Raw genomic sequence first — 20,741 nt, 5'->3', positions numbered from 1 at the left:
TTTGGAAGAAAAAAAAAATGTACACCGTCAGCCACAAAAAAAAAAAGAGGAAAAGTGAAAAAAAGGGTGAGATCGAATTGGCAATTCGGTCTGAAAAAAAGCAAAATGAGGAGACCGAATTGACAATTCGGTCTTTGTGGTTTTAAAAAAAAAAATCATACTGGTTCAATAAATTTTCATTTATTAATTATGGTTTATAAAAAAAATTCAGCATATAAACCTCATTAATAACACTTTAAATCTATACTTCTATAGAATAAAACGTATAAATGATAAGCCTCAATTATATACACTTTTAATTAGAGTTTGACCTCAAAAATTATGCCAAATTTCTCGTATTTTAGCCTAGTTTTAATATAGAATGCATCAAAAAACCAAGTTATTACTTTTGTCTTATTTAAATTTTGGCTTTAAGACAAAAGTAGTTGAGAATTAAAACTATTTAGAAATGCTTTTAGATATATGTTTATATACTTGCAAATAACATTTTAAAATGTTATAAATATAACTTTAAATGTCTGGATATTAGCGCTGGAAATAGAAATTAAACAGTATTGAAAGAATTTTTTTTATTAAACTACTTAGAGGACGTACTTGGATATGATAGCTCGGGATCATAACATTTCTCTTTTTGTTTAGGTGTTATATAGTTTCGGTTTGGCTTAATTCTTATCACGATAACTGTCCATGTTAGATCTTATACAAATTTTGGATCGCTTCAATTTGAATTTGAAAAATTCAGATTTGCGTATTTTTGTATTTAGTAATTAGCTAATATTTCTAATTCATTCGATTTGGGCCATTTTGACTTGTTATTTTAATTTAAACATGCTTGTGTTTGGGTTTGCATGTCAAGATTATCAGCCCTCTTTTTACGATTGAGTGGTCCGAACTCGTTGTTGGAGAGGTTTCGCAGATAATTTTGTTAAATACGTTGCGGATCAAATGAAGAAATAAAAAACACACAAAAGAAACAATCGTAACAAGCAATCAAAGCACATACAAAAAAAAAATGTAAAATCTTTACTTAAAAATAATTTATTAAAGCACGATGCAAAAATTATGCAAAATCTTTCTCCTTGGAGAGAAAGAGGAAGTAGCATAGTTAACTATAAGAAAAATCTTAAAATTATTGGTTACTTAAAGGTCGATAATTTAATTTCCTCTCACGATTTTGTAGCTTCTGCGAATTTTTTTTTTTTTAAAAAACAAAATATGGTTCGTAAATCTATCAACTCAAAAGTTGAGTTATAGCTTATAGGACATGCTGAGATACTCGAGCGTACCGTTTCCTCTTTTTACACCTCATTTGGAAGGAGAGTAGAGAAAGGGAGGAAATGGAAAGAAAATAAAACTTTTCGTCGAATTGTGTTTGGTTGACAAAATTATGTCGGAGGTGAAAGATTTAGTGTCATTGTAATAAATAGAATTGTTTCCTTCCCAATTTAGAGTGCAACAGATGGAAATAAATTTTGTTGCAATTTAAAAAAAAATAACACAAATGCCTAATCATATATCTCACTTATATAATTATCATACAATTTTTGGTCACAATCCTACAACAGTCATCGAATTTTTTATTAACTTTCTAAATTTTAATCAATCAAATAAGAAATAAGACGGAAAAAAAAAATTATTTTTTCTCATTAGTCATCTAAATATTCCTTCCTGTTCTTCACCTCTTCCGCTACTCTCCATCCAAACAGGGTGTTAATCAGAACTTCGGAAGTGATTTCTGTGAAATGCAAATGGGCTTCGGCCCATTTATTTTCCGCTTCATACTTCAACACTCTTTCGCTTCTCGTTTTTGCCCATTTGACGTGGCCCGCTTGACATTTTTTCATCTTTCAATTTTCGACGAAAAAAAAGGAAAACAAATAAACCCTAAACCCCGATGCTTCGCCGACCCCCGTGCTAGTGTGCTACCCATCCCTTTGTTACGCGCAAGCCCCGTGCCACCCGACCTCGACCTCGACCTCGACAACAGTGATTTTTTTTTTCTCCGACAGCAATATCCTAATGGTACCTGGAATCGAGAAGAACAAGAAGAAGATGCCCCATGCGAGAAACCCAAAGGAAGTACCAAAGCCTTATAAGTCCTTCAAAAAATCGAGAAAGGAGGATGGCAAAAAGGAGGCTTCCAAGGATTTGCCTTCTTCCTTGCTCCTTCAGGACGATGACCCGGATTTTCCCAGAGGTAATTTGATGCTACGACGTTTTCTTTTCTATCTCGTTGTTTTGGCGTAAATCTTGACTGTTTGTAGGAATAGGAAAGCTGTAGACTTGTAGTAGGTAAAAATACACAATCGGAAGTTTTAATGCAAGGTTGAGCTTAGAATTTTGATTCAAAGTGAGGATTGGATCAGTACGTCACTGCTGCTTGTTACACCGGAAATTTTGTTTCATTTTTGCTGCAGTTCTTTTGTTGCTTAGTTGAGTTGAGGATATGTAATGCTGTACTTGGGTTAATTTTGGTTAAATTTTTTTATTATGGATTAGAACAGGAGCTTAATTGAACAGTTCAGAGTAGTTTAATTCATAATTTCTGGCGTAAAACAGGAGGGGCTAGCCTATTAAGCCGACATGAGGTGGCTGAAGCCAGAGCTGAAGCTGAGGCAGATTTTGAGAGGGAAGAGAGACAATTTGGGAGAAAAGGGAAGAGGGATAGGAGAACAAAAGGACCCGAGACACAAGAAGACTTGGGATCACTTTTTGGTGAAGGAGTAACTGGAAAGCTACCTAGGTTCGCTAACAGGATAACCTTAAAGGTAACATTTTTGAACCCTTAATAGATTTCATTCTGGTGGATTTTTTTACCCAGGCGGATTTTTGGATGTCCTTTGTGGTGATAATTTGGTCATTCATAGTGTACTAACCTTCGTGGGTATTTTTCCTATTCTTTTATTTTTGGATTAAACTTTGGTTTGGTTAAGTTACCCGTGTTACAATGTTAATAAGCTACGTCCAATGCAGATATGTCCGGGGTAGGGTAATTTGCAGTTACTGCTAGATAGAGGTATGTACTTGGGATATGTAGTATGCTGATTTAGGAGGTAACAACAATTAAAAGATTGAACTACATGCAAGTGGCTGCTCTGTAATAAATAACCCGCACAGGAATAAACCACATTATTTACTAATTCATATATATTATTTTATGCCTCTTGCATGTAATTTTTTCTGACAAGTAATTTTTGGTTCAGAATGTGAAACCTGGTATGAGGTTTTGGGGAGTAGTCGTTGAAGTAAACCCAAAGGATCTTGTCATCAGTCTTCCAGGTGGATTAAAAGGTTTTGTTCATGCTGACGAAATATCCGACATACTGGTAGAAACTGAAAAGGTATGATTTTCCAGCATTTATTTATACGAGCCTTTAACCTAAATAGGGCATAGCATGTCACGTGGAGGTATTTTATAACAGAAAGATGGTGCCTCGTTTTATTTGGCAGTGCGGGGCCTCTTTAGGTTGATCGACTTCTGTGACCTATATTTTAATTTTAGTTGGACTTTTTTTTTTTTTGCCCCCTCTCCTGAAAAACCTGTCAGGATACTGAAACAGGCATTTTTGGACGAGTTGCTCATGTGCGCCAGCTGCTTCCTTGTGTCGTGGTGAAGGTGGAGGATGATAAAAAAGACGGTAAAGGAAGCAAAAGAATATGGATAAGTTTGAGGCTAAGCTTGGTGCACAAGGGCCTTTCCTTGGATGCCATCCAGGAAGGAATGGTAAGCTCTTTAAAATTTGTTGAGCTGCATAATGTAAATATTTTTGCCTTTTTTTTTTTTTTTGAAAAAAGTGGTATTCTGGTGCCACTGTTTGTATTGGAATCCATAAGTTTATACATATTTACAAAAGAAGATTGTCTCTACACTAACCCCCACACCCACCAGCCACACACACACACATCTTAGTTTTTAGCAGCCAGATTACCCCAAAATGAGATTACAAAGCGTACAGTAAAATCTCACCACAAAAAGCTCTAGACTGGATGAAAGAACCAGATACACATTATCTGGTATAGTACACAAATATTTTTGACATGTTGTTCTTACATATTTTGCGAGCTCCTGGATTTTAGAAATTCTTAATCTATAAGCTTTCTACAAAGAAGAAATATTTACCTGGATTCTTTTTTAAATCAATTGATAATTGCCCGTCACTAGTCACAACCATGTATGGACATTATCTTGACTGGAGCTGATGAATGTGCTTTTTGATCTTTGTTTATATTTTAATCTAACTTACAGTTTGTGATGTATTACTGCATTAGTACTTTACACTATTGATTTTGTTTCTGCTTTTCAGGTTCTTACTGCTCAGGTAAAGAGTGTTGAGGATCATGGTTACATTCTTCATTTCGGACCTTCAGCATTTGGTGGATTTATGCCAAGAAAAGAAGGTACGCTATCAATAAATTTCATTTGCAAGTGTTGCAAAAGCAGGAGCATTTCATGTCACCAAGGATTACACCCTTGGAGCTGCAGTTGGAAATGTTCAACATCACTAATTAATTTAATTTAATTGTTCATAGTAATTAGCTCCAAGCATCTGGCTTGAGAGAATTGCCAGTTGTTGCTATGTCTTGACTATTAACAATACATTCACGAGTTGCATATTCATGCAATGATCAAAGTTCCTGGGTTCCTATTTTGCTTCTTGTTTGTTTGTTTCTTTTATTTTAATTTTTTAACAACACCTCTTATGTAATATATATATTTTTTTTTACTGTTTTCCGAAGGTGAAGGCAACATGAAGAGTGGACAACTAATGCAATGTGTTGTTAAAGGGGTTGATAAATTCCGATCAATTGTTCAACTGAGCTCCGATCCAGAGTTGATTGCCAAGAGTTTTGTATGTTTGGCATATCTTTTTTTTTTTTTTTTTTTTTTTTAATCGGACTTGCATCATTACTGCCTATTGATATTTGATGATATTTTGATCTTGATATTTACTTGTAGACGAAGGATATAAAAGGTCTTTCAATTGATCACTTGATTCCTGGGATGATGGTCAATGCACGTGTTACATCTATTCTTGAGAATGGGATAATGTTGTCCTTCCTAACTTATTTTACCGGAACTGTAAGCTTACACCGTTATATTTGGTTTTATAAAACTATTCTGAGGCTAAACTGATGGTTTGAAACAATTGCTTTTGTACAGGTGGATCTTTTCCATTTGCCTAATAACCTTCCCTCCGGAAGGTGGAAAGATGAGTACAGTCAGCACAAAAAGGTAGATGTTATCTTCAAGATAGTGATGTATCACCTTTATATCTCCATGTAACAACATTTTATATAACTTGTTATGTTTTCTATGTTCAGGTTGTTGCTCGAATATTGTTTATTGATCCATCTACTAGAGCTGTTGGCCTTACATTAAATACAGAGCTTGTTCTGAATAAATTACCCTCAATTGTAAGTTTTGCTAATGTGAAATGTTTACCTTGAGTAATCAGTAATCTTATATCTCGGAAGCCTGAAATGAGTACTTTTGCAACATTTCTGTGGATACCACTTTTACTCATTTTATTTATCTATGCAGAACATTAAAATTGGAGAGATTTATGATGAGTCCCGAGTAGTGAGGGTGGACAAAGGAATCGGTCTCCTTGTTGAAATACCTTCTTCCCCAGCTCCTTCACCAGCATATATCAATGTATGTTTTGGTATTGTACATTCACAGTGGCATTTGAACATTATATTAACTACAAGTTTTGCTTCTTGGAGGCAGGTTAACATTTTTTAACCTTATCAATTAGCAGATGAATGAAATCTCTGATGAACAAACTTCAAAGCTGGAGAAAAAATTTAAGGAAAATAGTCTTTTACGAGTTCGCGTTCTGGCATTTCGACATTTGGAAGGAGTAGCAATTGGGACCTCAAAAGTACTTGTCTTTCTCTCTCTCAATTGCTAACTGTATGATTGTCTGTTCATTTGCATGCAAGCTATAAAATTTAATAAAATAATTGTGGATTTTCCTGGGGGTTGTATGTTTCTCGATTTAGCCTATGCCTAACATTATTCAAGTGACATCTTCTTTGTACTGTTGTCATGCAGTTGAGTTGATTTATTTTTGGAGTGGTGATGGAATTGTCTTTTTTGGTTTTGATGATTGCTTTGTAGGCTAGTGCTTTTGAAAATTCTGTGTTCACACATTCTGATGTCAAGCCTGGTATGAAAGTGAAGGCTAAGGTTGTAGTTGTGGACAGTTTTGGTGCAATCGTGCAATTCTCCAGTGGTGTAAAGGCACTCTGCCCGCTTCCACACATGTCAGAACTGGACATAGTCAAGCCACCTAAGAAATTTCAGGTACTGTTTCTCCAAGTATAATGGAACAACTTCATAGCATCTAGGTACCCGAATTAATCATAGTAATGATGATGCCAACAATAAATGTGACATAGTCAATCCCCCAAAACCTTGATAATCAAAGCTTGGCAATGTAAAAGTAAGTTTATGTGCTGTGTTGGACTTGTAAATAGTTTACCTATGAACTTTTGTACAACTTAGTAATCATTTGGTATGTGTCAAGAATGACCAAGTTTACACTGTTGAGAAGCTCAACTGAAGGTCGCGTTTGGATGGTCCAGAATAGTGGTATTCCTGGGTCAGCGCTAGCCCGGATTCCCTATTCTGAGTTTGGACCCATTTCCCAATGCAATCTCTCTCTCTTGGGTTAGCGGCTATTCCGTTATTCCAACAAAATGTTGGGTTAGCGGCCTTGGATTAGCTGTTAACCCAAGTATTCCACCTTTTCATTTAAACACACCATGAATGTAAAATATACATCAAACCCCAACACTTTATTTACTTAATATGTTTGCCATATAGATTGTGCCTCTAATGTCGGATTTTTAATTTATACCTTGTTTATGGATGTTATATTTAGGACTTTTTTGACCCCTACGATCTATAGTTTAGGCATAATATAATTAGTATTAGGATTATTACTATTCTTATTGATACCATTATTACTATTAGTATTACTACTACTATTACTACTATTACTATGAGAATGGCTAAGCTCAAAACGTTTTTTTCCTAACCCTTCGAACAAATGACTCGGTTTTTCGATTTTTGAAGTCGAAACAGTCGATCCAAACCATTAGATTTTCAATCTATATTAAAATGTGCTTGGAGACCAAATTTTATAATTTTTGGAATTATTTTACTATTTATTAAAATGGTTTAAAAATCGTTGTTTTTATTAAAATTCTGCACTATTGCAAAACAGCGGTTTTCAAACAATCTTAATAAATAGTAAAAAAATTCCAAAAAATGTAAAATTTGGTCTCCAAGCACATTTTAATATAAGATTGAACATCTAACGGTTTGGATCGACTGTTTGGACTTTGAAAATCGAAAAACCAAGTCGTTTGTTCCGGGGGCTAGGAAAAAACGTTTTGAGCTTGGCCATTCTCGTATTAATATTATTATCATAATAATAATAATAATTATTATTATTATCATAATAATAATAATAATAATAATTATTATTATTATTATTATTGTTATTTTTATTACTATTTTATAACTATCTACTTTATGATTATGATTGGGATTCATTTCTAGCCTACCCCAAATTGTTTGGGACTAAAGGCTTGGTTGTTGTTGTTTATGGATATTATATAGACTGTCGATCTTAACCTATAGCAAAACTAGAAATGATAATAATGATAGTGACAATGACAACAAATCAACAACAATGATAAAGCCAATGTAGTTTGTTAGGACCTATTTTTTAGGAAATAAAATCCTTAGTGATCCGAGTGATTTTTTGTAAATCTATTTCAAAGTCGAATTTTCCTTTTTTGAGTATGGAGTATTCCATATTATTCTTGCTCAGTATTCAATAATAAAAGCAGCTACAGTAGTAGCGATGGTGGATAATTAAATAGTTGATTAATTATTAATTACTATAAGTAAAAACAATAAATATACAAGAAAAGGTTGACGGCAATGGCAGAATTGACAAAACGCTTCTATTTCTAAAATAATAGAGTTTTCTCGACATTTTACTTGCTAGGTTGGAGCACAGTTGTCTTTCAAAGTCTTGGGCTGCAAATCCAAGAGAATAACAGTGACACACAAGAAGACACTTGTATGAATTCTTTCTCTCTTTCTTTTTATCAGACTAAAACATGTGAACAATTGTTTACCATAATTTGGCTTAAAGGTACGGAGGTACCTGTGGCTAACAGCATAAGAACTTTCTGCAATTTATGTTTAGGTCAAATCGAAGCTCGATATTCTTGCTTCTTATGCAGATGCAACTGAAGGACTAGTGACACATGGATGGATTTCAAAAATTGAAAAGCATGGTTGCTTCGTGAAATTTTATAATGGGGTGCAGGGGTTTGTTCCCAGGTTAGTTTCTTCACGTTTTCCTTTTTCCTCTGGATTTTTTCATGCATTCATGAGAGATGAGAGTGTGAGTTTTAATGTATAAGTCTGAGATGGCCATAGTGCAAAGCTGCTCGCAATAGCTAGAACAAGATTTTTTAGTTTGGTTTGCTATTATGTAGTATTTTGCTATTGTGGATACTACATAATAGCAAAAATCTTCCTTGCGGATCACGTGGCTTCTGAAGCAAGTTTCAAAATCTTATTTGGTATCTTTTGCATGTGCATATTGCAATAGCATTCACACTCTCCCTTGGTGCTTTTATCCTACTTAGTTGTTTTAATCCATTATACTAATTTAAGTTTAATTTTTCTTTACCTTTACTTCTGCTCCAGGTCAGAACTTGACTTGCAGCCTGGAATTGAAGCAGAGAGTGTGTATCATGTTGGCCAAGTTGTCAAGTGTAGAATAAATAGTTCTAAACCTGCTTCAAAGAGAATAAATATTAGTTTTGTTATATCTCCGAAGAGGTTATCATACAGCTATCCTTTTTACTATTACCATATTATTGAATGTTCTTACATTTTTAAAATATGAATTGGATATATATATATATATTACTTGTAAATAGTCTAGCTTGTATTTTCAGGATTCCCAAGGGTGAGAATGCAAATTTGGGAACTGTTGTTTCTGCAGTTGTGGAGCATGTAACCCCTTCAGCAGTGATTGTTAATGTCAATGCAAGCTTCAAAGGAGCTATCTACAATGAACATCTGGCAGACTATCACGGTAAAATTTGAAAGATTTTCATTATATATGTCTATTGATGAATTTAATATTTATCTGCTTTATTAAATGTAAGGTGTTTTTAACATTTATCAGATCAAGCTTCTGCATTCAGGGAGGTCTTGAAGCCTGGATACAAATTTGATCAGCTGGTAGTCATTGGTACAGAAGCTCTTCTTAAACCTGCGACTATGTATCATTTTCAAATGCTGCTGTTATTCTTTTGGTATTGTTATATTGCATAATTTGCAATTTTCTTGAACCATTTTGTATTTCCTTTTATTGCAGATATAGAGGGAAATAGTTTAATTTTGTCTGCAAAGCATTCATTTATTCATTATGCAAGTGAGATCCCTTCAGATATTTCACAGATCCATTTAGGAGCTGCTGTCCATGTATGATATCTTTTTACCGATTTTCTTTTTGCTTTATTCACTTCTCAGTTTTGCTTGAATTTAGCTTTATATTTGTACTTTCCTATTTATAATGGTCACCTAAATAGCTCTTGTGTCTTTGTTAGGGTTACATCTCCAACATAATTGAAACCGGTTGCTTTGTTCGCTTTCTTGGGAATTTGACTGGATTTTGCCCCAAGCCAATAGTATGTTCTGTTCTTCTCCCTTCTTTATGACTTTAAACTATATTTTTTTAAACTGTATATAGACAACTAAATGATCCTATGTTTGCTTCAAAAGGCAACAGATGAACAGGTGGAAGATTTGACGGATGCTTTCTATACTGGACAATCAGTTCGAAGCCATGTTCTGAATGTGAGTTAATCATAAAAAATGATTGTTTTTTTGCTAAGTTTACATGCTTCAGACCCTAAATTGATCTATTGATGATCCGGTGACAGGCAAATGCTGAATCTGGAAGGATCAAGCTTTCTTTGAAGCAATCCCTCTGTTCCTCTTCGGATGTCTCATTTATCCGAGGATACTTCCTTACTGAAGATAAAGTTAGTTCCCAAATAACATAATCTTTTTCTTTATATTCTTATACTCCTACATGTGATGTTACATCTGGAAGGTTGTTTGTTTTATATCTCTAAGCATGTTGCTGGGAAAGGTTGAGTTCATTGATATCTTAAATTTTGAACAAAAACTTAAATCTTTGTACATTTAGATGTATGGTAACACTATTGTTGGTTTAGATTAATTAATTGGTGATTTGTTTATATACATCAAGTGATTCTTATCTATATCCATATATTTTCTTCTTTCAAAATGTCATGTTGTTTTATTTTTCTTAATCAGTTGGTTTGTCTTTCTTTTTAGATAGCCACACTCCAGAGTTCAAATGGTGATCAAGATTGGATAAAGAGCCTCAGTATCGGCAGTTTGGTTGAGTGTAAGGTCGATGCTACAAGAGAGTTCGGTGTAATTGTTAGCTTCAATGACCATAGTAATGCTCTTGGTTTCATTGCAAATCATCAGTGTAAGCATTCTACTTATCCAGCAGTATATATGCTCTTGGTTTCTGGTTTTTTTTGTTGTCTTAAATTATACTTATCCAGCAGTAGAGATGCTAACAAGAATGTATTTTTAGTTGGTGGCGAGAAGTTGGAGGAAGGATCTTCTGTTAAAGCTGTTGTATTGGATATATCAAGGTCTGATGGCCTAGTAGATTTGTCGTGTAAGCCTGAACTGGTTAGCGCAGCAAGCAGTGCACAAAAGAAGGTCAGTATTCCGAGTCAGCTTCTTAATAAAACCATTAAATAGGCGAGTGAGGCTACGGTACTATGCATAACGCACTTTGGTCCGTACTACGGATGCATATCTCTATTTTAAAGTCCAAACAGTCAATCCGAACCGCTCGGCATGATCTCCATTTGAAAATGTGCTCGGAAGCCAAATTTTACATTTTTAAAATTTTTTTTACTATTTTTTAGATAGGTAGAGAATCACTATTTTCGGATGGTCCAGAATCTTTAAATCAAGTGATTTTGTACCTATATAAGAAAAAATTTAAAGAATCCTTAAAAAATTAAAATTTGATTGCCAAGTACATTTTCATATGGAGATCATGATCAACGGTTCGGATCGACTATTTGGACTTTGGAAATGAAGGTGTGGATCCATTGTATAGAACAAAGTGCGCTATGCATAGTACCGTAGCCTCATTCAAAATAGGCAATGCCACTTTAACACTTCATCTTCTGATTATAATGTTACATGGTGCATCAGATTTTTTTTGAAGGACCAAAAGAATGTGAGATGACATATCCCTAGAATATAAGCACAAAAAGATGACTCTTATTACTAGCTTTTATCAAATTAATGTTACTAGTATCTCTTCTGGTTATTTGACTGAATTATTGTTATCCTACAGCATCTTTTGTAATATTGAAACTAGTTGTGCATTTCAGAAACGCCGTAGGAACACAACCTCTGACCTAGAGCTACATGAGGAAGTTATTGCAGTTGTGGAGATTGCCAAAGAGAATTATTTGGTAATTATTCCTTGAGAATTAATTTCAGCATTTTTATAGAATAGGCTGCCTCATTCTTCCCTTTTGCTATTCTCTCTTAGCTGTTTTGTTTTCCCATCCCAGGTGCTTTCAATCCCAGGATACAGCTACACCATAGGGTATGCTTCCATAACCGACTACAACTTGCAAAAGCTGCCTCACAAGTCCTATTCTCCTGGCCAAAGGTAGCATATATCAAGTTCTGGTCATTGCTTTCCTTTGTAGTTTGTATTCAGATTATAAGCACCTAGCCACTTGGTGGCGGCATAGGCAGGTCGAGAGTCTTGTCAGAAATACTTTTTTTTTACAGCTTTAATAACTACTACTAGAGTTCTCCTTGTATCCAAAATACATACATTTTAAGCCTAGAATGAACAGTTCTTTCAGCTGGAATTCAATTTCATTGAATCCAAATGAAAACTTGCCTATTTCAGTTCAAAAAAGCTGTTGACAGCTGTCACACATTTCGGTCAAAACATGTTCTTTCAGTCATTATTCGAATTCCCAGGAATTGATACTTCTTTTAGGCAGTATGACCACTTCTTTCAGCTGAAATGCACACTCAATTGAACTGAAATGGTCAAAAGCACGTGGAGCAATTATTGTCATCTTTTTGCACTGGTGGTACCAACCTGCACCTGCACCCAAGTTTTGCAAGTTTTAAAATAGGGTGCATGTGCAGGTTGTTTACTTGCATATTATACTACACTTGACATAACACTTAGTGGGTTGCTGGTGTTAGTGTTGTTTATACTGCAGTTGGGAAGAATTTGATTCCCACATGTGGGGAATTCAATCCGCTTCTTTCTTTTCTTCTTCTATCTGAACAAAATGGGCTTTTGTCTATAGAAGAGGGTCCACTGTCTATGTTGCTGTGGATAAATAGATCATCCAAGCTGGTTGGGCATGACCCATTAGCATGTATTTGACGGACCCACTATGCTTCCAAAAATGCTTGAGCCAGATCTGGCCCATCAACCAATTGCCCAGAATTATGTGGGTCGGGTGGTGGCCAGGTTCACCGGTGAGTTGGTTCAAGGATTCTCAACCCTAACCTAGAGAAGCATAATGCCTAGAGCTCATTGTAATCCCTATTTCATTATGATCTCAATTTAAGGTTTGAAAAAAGCTATATTGACTGGTACATAGTAAAATTGGTGGTATTGGATATAGTTGATATGGCATCTCTTGTAATAATTGATCTTTTGTGCATCTATGATGAATGTGATTTGACTATTTGTATCTTTAGTGTCACTGCTGTTGTTGGAGCTCTTCCAAGCACTGATGTGTCTGAGAGGCTTCTTCTCCTCCTTAAAACATTAAGTGATAAATCCAGGGCGTCTAGCTCGAAGAGGGCGAAGAAATCCAATTACAAAGTCGGATCTGCTGTTGAAGGGGAGGTCCGAGTTGTTTTTTTTTCTTTTTGGTTTTTATTTGGGACATGGAGCATCTGTAATGATAATTGACTTTTGCGAATTACCAACTGCAAGCAGGGTTTTCTCATTAGAAACCGTCCAAGTTGTGGATCATTTATCCTCTTGAACGAGGACAAAACATATATTGCCTTCTTTTGATTGCTGAAATTGCTGAAAACCTTGATTGCAGTTATCAACCTCGATATTTTTTTAACTGTTTTGGAAAACCTTTATTATTATTTTTTTTATTAATTATCAAAACTTTGTTATATATTGTTGAGATTAAGCAATGTTTTCATTATTTTTTTTATTCAAATCTTGTTTAGATTGTTGAGATCAAGCCACTTGAACTAATTGTGAGACTTGGAACTGGGCTTCAAGGGAGAGTCCATATAACTGAGGTAATTAGTTAGCTCTGTACGATTACTGGGTCCTTTCTCTTTTTGGTCTGATCATCTATTTGCTTGGCGAATTTCTCTGTGGCAGGTACTAGACAAATCTGATGATTTTGCGGAGAATCCATTTGGTAAATATCGAATTGGTCAGGTGCTTCATGCACGGAATATTGCCAAGGTCGATCACTCAGGGAGGGGCGGGAAAACAAACCTATTGGAATTGTCAGTTAGACCTTCTTTGCTTCAAGGTATTTTCTGATGATAATGCCTAACAGGCTTGTCACTCGGTTTTTTTTTCTCTGATTGAATTTTTGTCAGTTAATTTATGCTGTGAGTTTGCCAGGAGAAGATGAAGAGATTACTCCTCCGGCATCAGATTTCAATTTTTCTCTCGGAGACATCATTAGAGGATATGTCATGAAAATAGACACAGAGTGGGCCTGGCTAACAATATCTAGAAGTGTTACCGCTCATATTTTCATTCTCGATGCCTCTTCGGAACCCAATGAACTCGAAAAATTTAAAAACCTGTACAGGGTTGGTCAAGCCGTGAATGGACAAATTATAAACATAAACAAAGAAAAGAGATTAGTTAGATTGAAACCTCTTCCTGCTTCTGTTGGACTTATCACGGTCAATCAAGTTGCAAAGGACAATGCAAATATTACTAGTTCTGAGAACTTGAAGAAAGGCGATATTGTTGGAGGGCGAATAAAGAAGTTTCTACCTGGTGTTGGTGGGCTCCTTGTACAGGTGGGTCCGCATTTATACGGGAGGGTTCACTACACCGAGCTTGTTGATGAGTTGGTGCCCGAACCTTTAACTGGATTTCATGAAGGGCAGTTTGTTAAAACTAAGATCCTGGACATAAGTCGCTCGTCTGAGGGAACAATGCACGTTGATTTATCTCTCCGTGCTTCTTTACTCGGCATCAAATCTGATTCTGGAGTGTAAGTGCCATTTGCAATCAACTTGCTTTGCTTTATATCTTTGACATTCTTGGAACACCTGGATAATAAAACCTGGCTGTAGTGCAGTGCTTGGAATAATTCTGTTGGTCTAAATAATACATTTTGTTGAGACTTCAAATATTAGCTTTAGTTGCCTTTGTTCTTTTTGTGAAAACTACTAGTGGCACTTATAGGTTGGCAGCTTTTTTACTTCACCAGTTATTTTCAGGATCTCTCACCAAAGATAGTTTGGATTTAGTTTATTAGTAATCAGTATGTTTCTAATATTGTTTAATTATTTATTTTCTCAGGGGAGTTCACACCAACAGGCCCCAGACAATGGATGACATACAGCCTAATATGGAAGTCCAGGTATATGAGACAGTTCCTATAGTCTCATGTAACCCATATATCTCTTGTCATATATATCTTCTCAAAAGTTGTGATCAAGAGTGTACAACAGAAGCTCAATAAAAATACTATTTAACCCCTCCAAAACTGTTGCAGGGTTATGTGAAGAATGTTAGCCCCAAAGGATGCTTCATCATGCTTTCTCGGACTATAGATGCTCGCATACTCATATCTCACTTGTCAGATGAGTACATTCAGAAACCTGATAAGGCGTTCCCTGTTGGGAAGCTTGTGCATGGAAAGTAAGAAATATTTGCAAAATTTAGCTTCCAGAAGATAATTTAGATCTATGGCCTTAGGTGGTGTTTGGTTGAGGCCTAAAGTTTTGGAAGCTTTTCATGTTTTGGTTGAGGTCTAAATTTATTTCATGGCCTAAGTTATTAAGAAATATTATCAACTATAGAAGTAGTGAGGGTCAAAAAATTGGATAGTTGCTGACAGTGGGACCGTAGGGAGACTTAACTCTTAAGCCGCCTGGAGAGATGGTTTAAATTTAGAGGCCTAATTTTAGAGTTATGCCTAGTTAGGCTGGCCTAATAAATCCGTGTTTGGGGGAGAACTGATGCCTAAACTCCTTATTCCATGGTTTAGGCCTCAGCCAAACACCACCTTAATGCAGAAGGCTGCTTGAAATTCCTGCTACTTGTAAGTTTTAGGGGAAAAAAATGATTTGTGGTTCTAGTCCCTTGATGCAAATGAGTGTTAATGCAGGGTTATGTCCGTGGAAGCTTCATCAAAGAAAGTTGAGGTCACCTTGAAGAAGATAAATAGGGAGATGAGAAAGGCAGATGGTGTTGGGTTTAGCAATCTGCATGTGGGTGCTGTGATTTACGGACATGTTAGGAGGGTTGAGTTGTATGGCTTATTTATAACACTTGACAATAGCAAACTGGTATGTTATGTTATGTAGATTTATCTTTGGCTTTATTGAACATAAGCCCCTCATTCGTCAGTTGTTGCACTTCACCAATTCTTCTGAAACATGCATTCAAATTATTGAAATCATAAAATTGTAAGCACTAGACTATCAGCGTGTCAACCCAAATTCCCCATATGTAGAAACATTGTTTCATAAATTAAACATTAAGGAAAGTTTAGGTAATTGTACGTTTGCCTGAATTTTCTAAAGGTAAATAGAGAAACAGAGAAATCAAAATTCGAAAATGAAAATTTGTGAAAAAAAAATCTAAATTTTTGCACAAGATGTTTCTTTATCTCAAGTAAATTATGTTACTTCAAATAGAGAAATCACAATACCGTGTCTACCTTGTGCTTGAGGATACCTTACTTCAGGGTTGGGTGTACATTTTTGAAGTGCAATAAATGAAAAGATGAGGCATTTTATATGCCATCTAGAGTTTTAAGTTAAATCTAGAGAATATTTTGTGTGGAAGAGTGATCAGTTGAATGCTTATGCAGGTTGGTTTGTGCCATGTGTCAGAGATATCTGATGAATCAATTGATGACCTCCATGCAATGTACAAGGCAGGTGATAGAGTGAAGGCAAAGATTCTGAAGGTACATTGTCTCCCTGAATATACTTTTAATAGCATGGAATATTTGTATGCTTCAATGTATATAAACTTATTTTTTCCTTGTGCTCAGGTCGACGAGGCAAAGAACAAAATTTCTCTTGGAATGAAACAGTCTTACTTTGAAGATGGTTCTGACGGCGATATAGTTCTAGAAAATAATGAAAATGATACCTGTGCTAATGAAGAGGTCAATATTGATATGGGTTTCACATCATTACACGAAAATGGCGACACCGAACTTAGCCAAGCACAATCTAGAGCCTCAGTCCCTCCTCTTCAAGTGTCATTGGATGAATCTGATTCCTCAGATAATGATGATAATCTTACTTCTGAGAAAGTTGTTGTGAGTGGAGATGATGCTGCTAACAAGAAGAAAATTAAACTTGCGAAAAAGAAGGCAAAAGAAGAGAGGTTTGTTGAGTAGTTTGCTAATGTATCTTTAGGTATTTTTGCTCTAGGACCAGGGTTGATGTAAAGGTAAGATACTGATAATATATACCATTATACCTGGTATCACCCATTATTCATCTCGTCACAGTTTGTCTTTTGGCTTTATATTGTTAATTTTGAAGTTTTGCATAGAGATTAGGTTTATCTTTTGCTTATTTATTGTCAATTTTGAGGTCTCATGTAGTGATGAAGTCTAATCTCTATGCAAAACTTCAAAATCACAAGTTGGCAACTTCTACCCAAATTACCTTGTAAAATACCTCTTATCACTACTTTACTTCTGTCTGGTACAAGTTGGTACTGACCCTGATTGCAAAATTTGCTCTTAACTATCTTGCATACAGGGAACTTGAAATCAGTGCTGCTGAGGAAAGATCTTTAAAGAAGGATGCTCCAAAGAGTGAGGAGGAATTTGAGAAATTGGTACGGAGCTCACCTAATAGCAGCTATGTTTGGATCAATTACATGGCATTCATGTTGGATGTGGCAGATGTTGAGAAAGCACGCTCAATTGCTGAAAGGTAACATATATTACAATTAAACTGTCTCAAAAGCGTTGCATCTGAAGGAAATCAAAACAAACAATCAAATGAGTTAAATTAGAAAATTTGAGATTCACAAGTATCAATTCACGATGATAAATCAACTGTTGAGTTGAGAGTAGTCAATTACTACTTCATTTTTCCATTGTTATTCATTGTTGCTCTCATTCTGCTCTATATACTTTCAAGACAATTATGAGATCCATACAAATCCAGCTTGTGCTATCGATGTGCCATTATCTGAGTACCGATCATGATTAGAACAGTACCTTAATTGGTCTAAGTTGTTTAATACTTCATTTAGTTACATGTAGTGTGTTCTACAATTCTTCCGTACTAATTTTGATCTTCCTTATCTTTTCATGGTGAAGGGCCTTGAGAACAATAAATATCAGAGAAGAGGAAGAAAAACTGAATGTTTGGGTCGCATACTTCAATTTAGAAAATAAATATGGAAATCCTCCTGAGGTAAAATTAGGGGATTTTGTGTCATTGTTATATATTTTCCTCACTTGGCTGGTGCAAATAATGACTTGGTTCTTTTGGCAATTTACAGGAAGCTGTCAAAAAGACGTTTCAGAGAGCACTGCAGTTGTGTGATCCAAAAAAGTTGCATCTTGCTCTCCTTGGAATGTATGAGAGAACTGAACAGCACAAGCTAGCGGATGAACTTCTTGCCAGAATGACAAAGAAGTTTAAAACTTCATGCAAGGTGTCTATATGTTTTGTTTTGTGATTTCAATAAAATAGTTGCAACTATATATGAATACATCATGAAAGGAAATATTGTCATACAATCAACTATTAATTGTTATGCATATTAGTTTTGGCATAGCTGCTTATTAATGAAACTGCTTTTTTTTTTTTTCCCTGGGTGTATGCACACAGTACGTTTGACACCATATCCCTTTTTGTACAGTATACAATTTTTTTGATATAGTTACACGAGGAGGTTTAAAATACCTTGTGTCTTTCATACCTCATCGTGCCTCACGTCCTTTATATCCGTTCTCAAAGTCCAAATAGTCAATCCGAACGATCAACATGATCTCCATATTAATTGTGCTTGGAGGCCAAATTATATTTTTTGAATTTTTTTACTATTTTTTTAGGTACAAAAATCTCAGTTTTTGACCATCCAAAAACAGTGATTTTGTACCTATCTAAAAAAATATAAAATTTGGTCTCCAAGCACATTTATATATGGAGATCATGTTGATAGCTTCAGATGACTGCTTGGATTTCAAAAATGGAGATAAAGGATATGAGGCACGATGAGACATGAAAGACTAGGCATTTGAGCCCTCTTCTAGTTACATTTGTATGATGCTTTTTTAATTATTTGGTGCACAATTGTTGCCTCAGTTAGAAACATTAGTAGCCTGCATGTCAATTGTCTGTTTAAGTGCTTAATAAAAAATACATTTACTGATAACTATCCTTGGAATGTTAGGTGTGGTTACGCAGTGCCCAAAACATCCTCAAGCAAGGCCAAGATTGTACCCAGGTGATAGTGAAACGAGCTCTTCTGAGCTTGCCTCAAAAGAAGCACATAAAATTCATCTCTCAGATGGCAATCTTAGAATTCAAGGGTGGTGTTCCTGAGAGAGGCAGATCTTTGTTTGAAGGAATATTGCGAGAATACCCAAAGAGAACCGATCTTTGGAGTGTCTACCTTGATCAAGTAATTTGATTCTGTTTTGTTTGTTTCCTAGTCTTTTTTTTTTTTTTTGATTAATTATTTTCTTTTGTCATGCTTTTGCAGGAGATAAGACTTGGTGATGTTGAAATTATTAGAGCTTTGTTTGAGAGGGCTACTTCTTTGATCCTTCCTGCGAAAAAGATGAAGGTTTTTTACTTGATTATGTTGTTTCATTAATAGCACTTGCACCATGCAAATGTGTGTTTTGTCAGTATAGTCTAAAAAAAAAGAGAAAAAGAAAAACAGAAATAAAAGAAGATCAATAAAAACTCATCCTGAAACGGAGCCGAGAGTTCCTCCTCTCAGAACCGAACCAGGGACTAGTCCATTTAAAAACTAATCCTAAAACGGAGCCGAGAGTTCCTCCTCTCAGAACCGAACCAGGGACTATTCCTTTTAAAAACGAAGGATTCAAAACTAATCCTAAAACGGAGCCGAGAGTTCCTCCTCTGGGAACCGAACCAGGGACTAGTCCTTTTAATCCTTTAAAAAACAAATTGAAGTACTACTCATCATAAAACAATAAATCCATAAGCCTATTTTCCATTGATTCGAAACCTCCAATTAGAAAAGTTAAAATATTTTGTTTGAAAAACCTTAGAAATCAGATTGGATTCAATAGGGCTTCACTTGTGCACGAGTAAATTAAGCCTAAATAAAATTGATGCTTGTCCAGTTGCTTCATAGTTCATACCCTCAGTTTAATAAAAAATATTCGAGGAAAGGCTAAAATAATTAGATCTTCTTAATCAATTTTATTTCTTTAGTGGGTTTATTTTTATTTTCTAATAAATGAGAAAAATAAAATACAACTCATTTTAATTAATTGAATGTGGATTCAAAATAAAAATATAGATTCATCTTATCTCATTAGAGTTCAAAAAGCTTTGTAATCTTCCAACCAAATTATGTGCTTCGATATAATTGTTTAGACCTTGTACAGGAAGCAACTGCTACTCTTTTTATTTCTGGGTGCTAGCATCCTTGTATTTATGCTGCTAATTAGATTTGATCTTTTATGTTTATCTGCAGTTCTTATTCAAGAAGTACCTTGATTTTGAGAAATCCCAAGGAGATGAAGAAAGGATCGAGCATGTAAAGAGAAAAGCATTGGAATATGTGGAGAGTTCGGTGGCCTCACAATAATGTTTAATTAGGACAATTCATTAAGGCAGAGCCCGGAAATCTTTCGGCTTCTAATCATTTCACGTATTTTGATGGGATCCATTTTGAAGAACTGGGATCCCCTTTGCGAAAGGAAATTTTGTATTTTTCAGTGAAAATTTTGTTTAATTTATATTCGATTCATATAACGCTGTAGTGGACTGAAGAGAGCTCTCCAAATTTAGTTTTTAATTGTTATATTTTGTTTGTTATTATCCTTAAACTTGTATTCAGTAAGTAGACAATATGATCAAACGGCTGCAGGTTACGTTCTTTTTTCTTTTTCTTTTTTTATGCAGTGAGCAGATTACAAGCTATAATTTCATTAAAAGAATTTTGCAGTCAATTTTTGTTCATACAACTTATTCTTGCTTGCTTGGCTGGGATTGGTCTAGCACTTTATCAACGTTGATAGTTCATACTAGAATGGAATTAGTTTATAACTCTCTTAGGTTTATCAATCCAAAATTTTGTAATCATCAAAAGAATAGCAAATTGTATTACTCAAATTCAAGGTAAAACCTGCTCGTTTAATCCAAATGTGAAGGTTTTTCGTTTGATATCTTAAAACGCTGA

General features: G+C 35.1%; 1 protein-coding gene across 6 annotated transcripts; it reads left to right on the top strand.

Annotated features, from left to right (window-relative positions):
• The first annotated feature begins 1,827 nt into the window (after positions 1–1,827).
• Positions 1,828–20,388, top strand: LOC144574778 (RIBOSOMAL RNA PROCESSING 5). 6 transcript variants are annotated; one of them, XM_078324839.1, is made up of 40 exons: positions 1,828–2,197; positions 2,560–2,768; positions 3,204–3,341; positions 3,548–3,724; positions 4,305–4,398; positions 4,738–4,850; positions 4,958–5,080; positions 5,162–5,233; positions 5,323–5,415; positions 5,543–5,656; positions 5,763–5,885; positions 6,125–6,310; positions 8,028–8,102; positions 8,232–8,368; positions 8,741–8,875; positions 8,995–9,134; positions 9,228–9,293; positions 9,420–9,526; positions 9,652–9,732; positions 9,827–9,901; positions 9,988–10,089; positions 10,409–10,568; positions 10,680–10,810; positions 11,500–11,583; positions 11,686–11,786; positions 12,851–13,001; positions 13,343–13,417; positions 13,503–13,659; positions 13,761–14,361; positions 14,673–14,733; positions 14,869–15,014; positions 15,484–15,664; positions 16,192–16,290; positions 16,378–16,718; positions 17,102–17,278; positions 17,671–17,767; positions 17,856–18,011; positions 18,753–18,983; positions 19,065–19,148; positions 20,034–20,388. In XM_078324839.1, exons 1-40 carry the CDS (start codon positions 2,020–2,022, stop codon positions 20,145–20,147), a joined length of 5,685 nt encoding a protein of 1,894 aa, XP_078180965.1. In that variant the 5' UTR covers positions 1,828–2,019; the 3' UTR covers positions 20,148–20,388. The 6 variants fall into 6 exon arrangements, with proteins under 6 accessions (XP_078180965.1, XP_078180963.1, XP_078180962.1 ...); XM_078324837.1 differs by having other exon boundaries at positions 13,758–14,361; XM_078324836.1 differs by having other exon boundaries at positions 13,755–14,361.
• Positions 20,389–20,741: the final 353 nt, after the last annotated feature.

Source organism: Carex rostrata, chromosome 23, assembly GCF_964058835.1.
Source record: "Carex rostrata chromosome 23, lpCarRost1.2, whole genome shotgun sequence".
Taxonomy (NCBI): Eukaryota; Viridiplantae; Streptophyta; class Magnoliopsida; order Poales; family Cyperaceae; genus Carex; species Carex rostrata.
The sequence above is the reverse complement of the archived record's forward strand: the minus strand, read 5'-3'. Positions and strand labels throughout refer to the sequence as shown.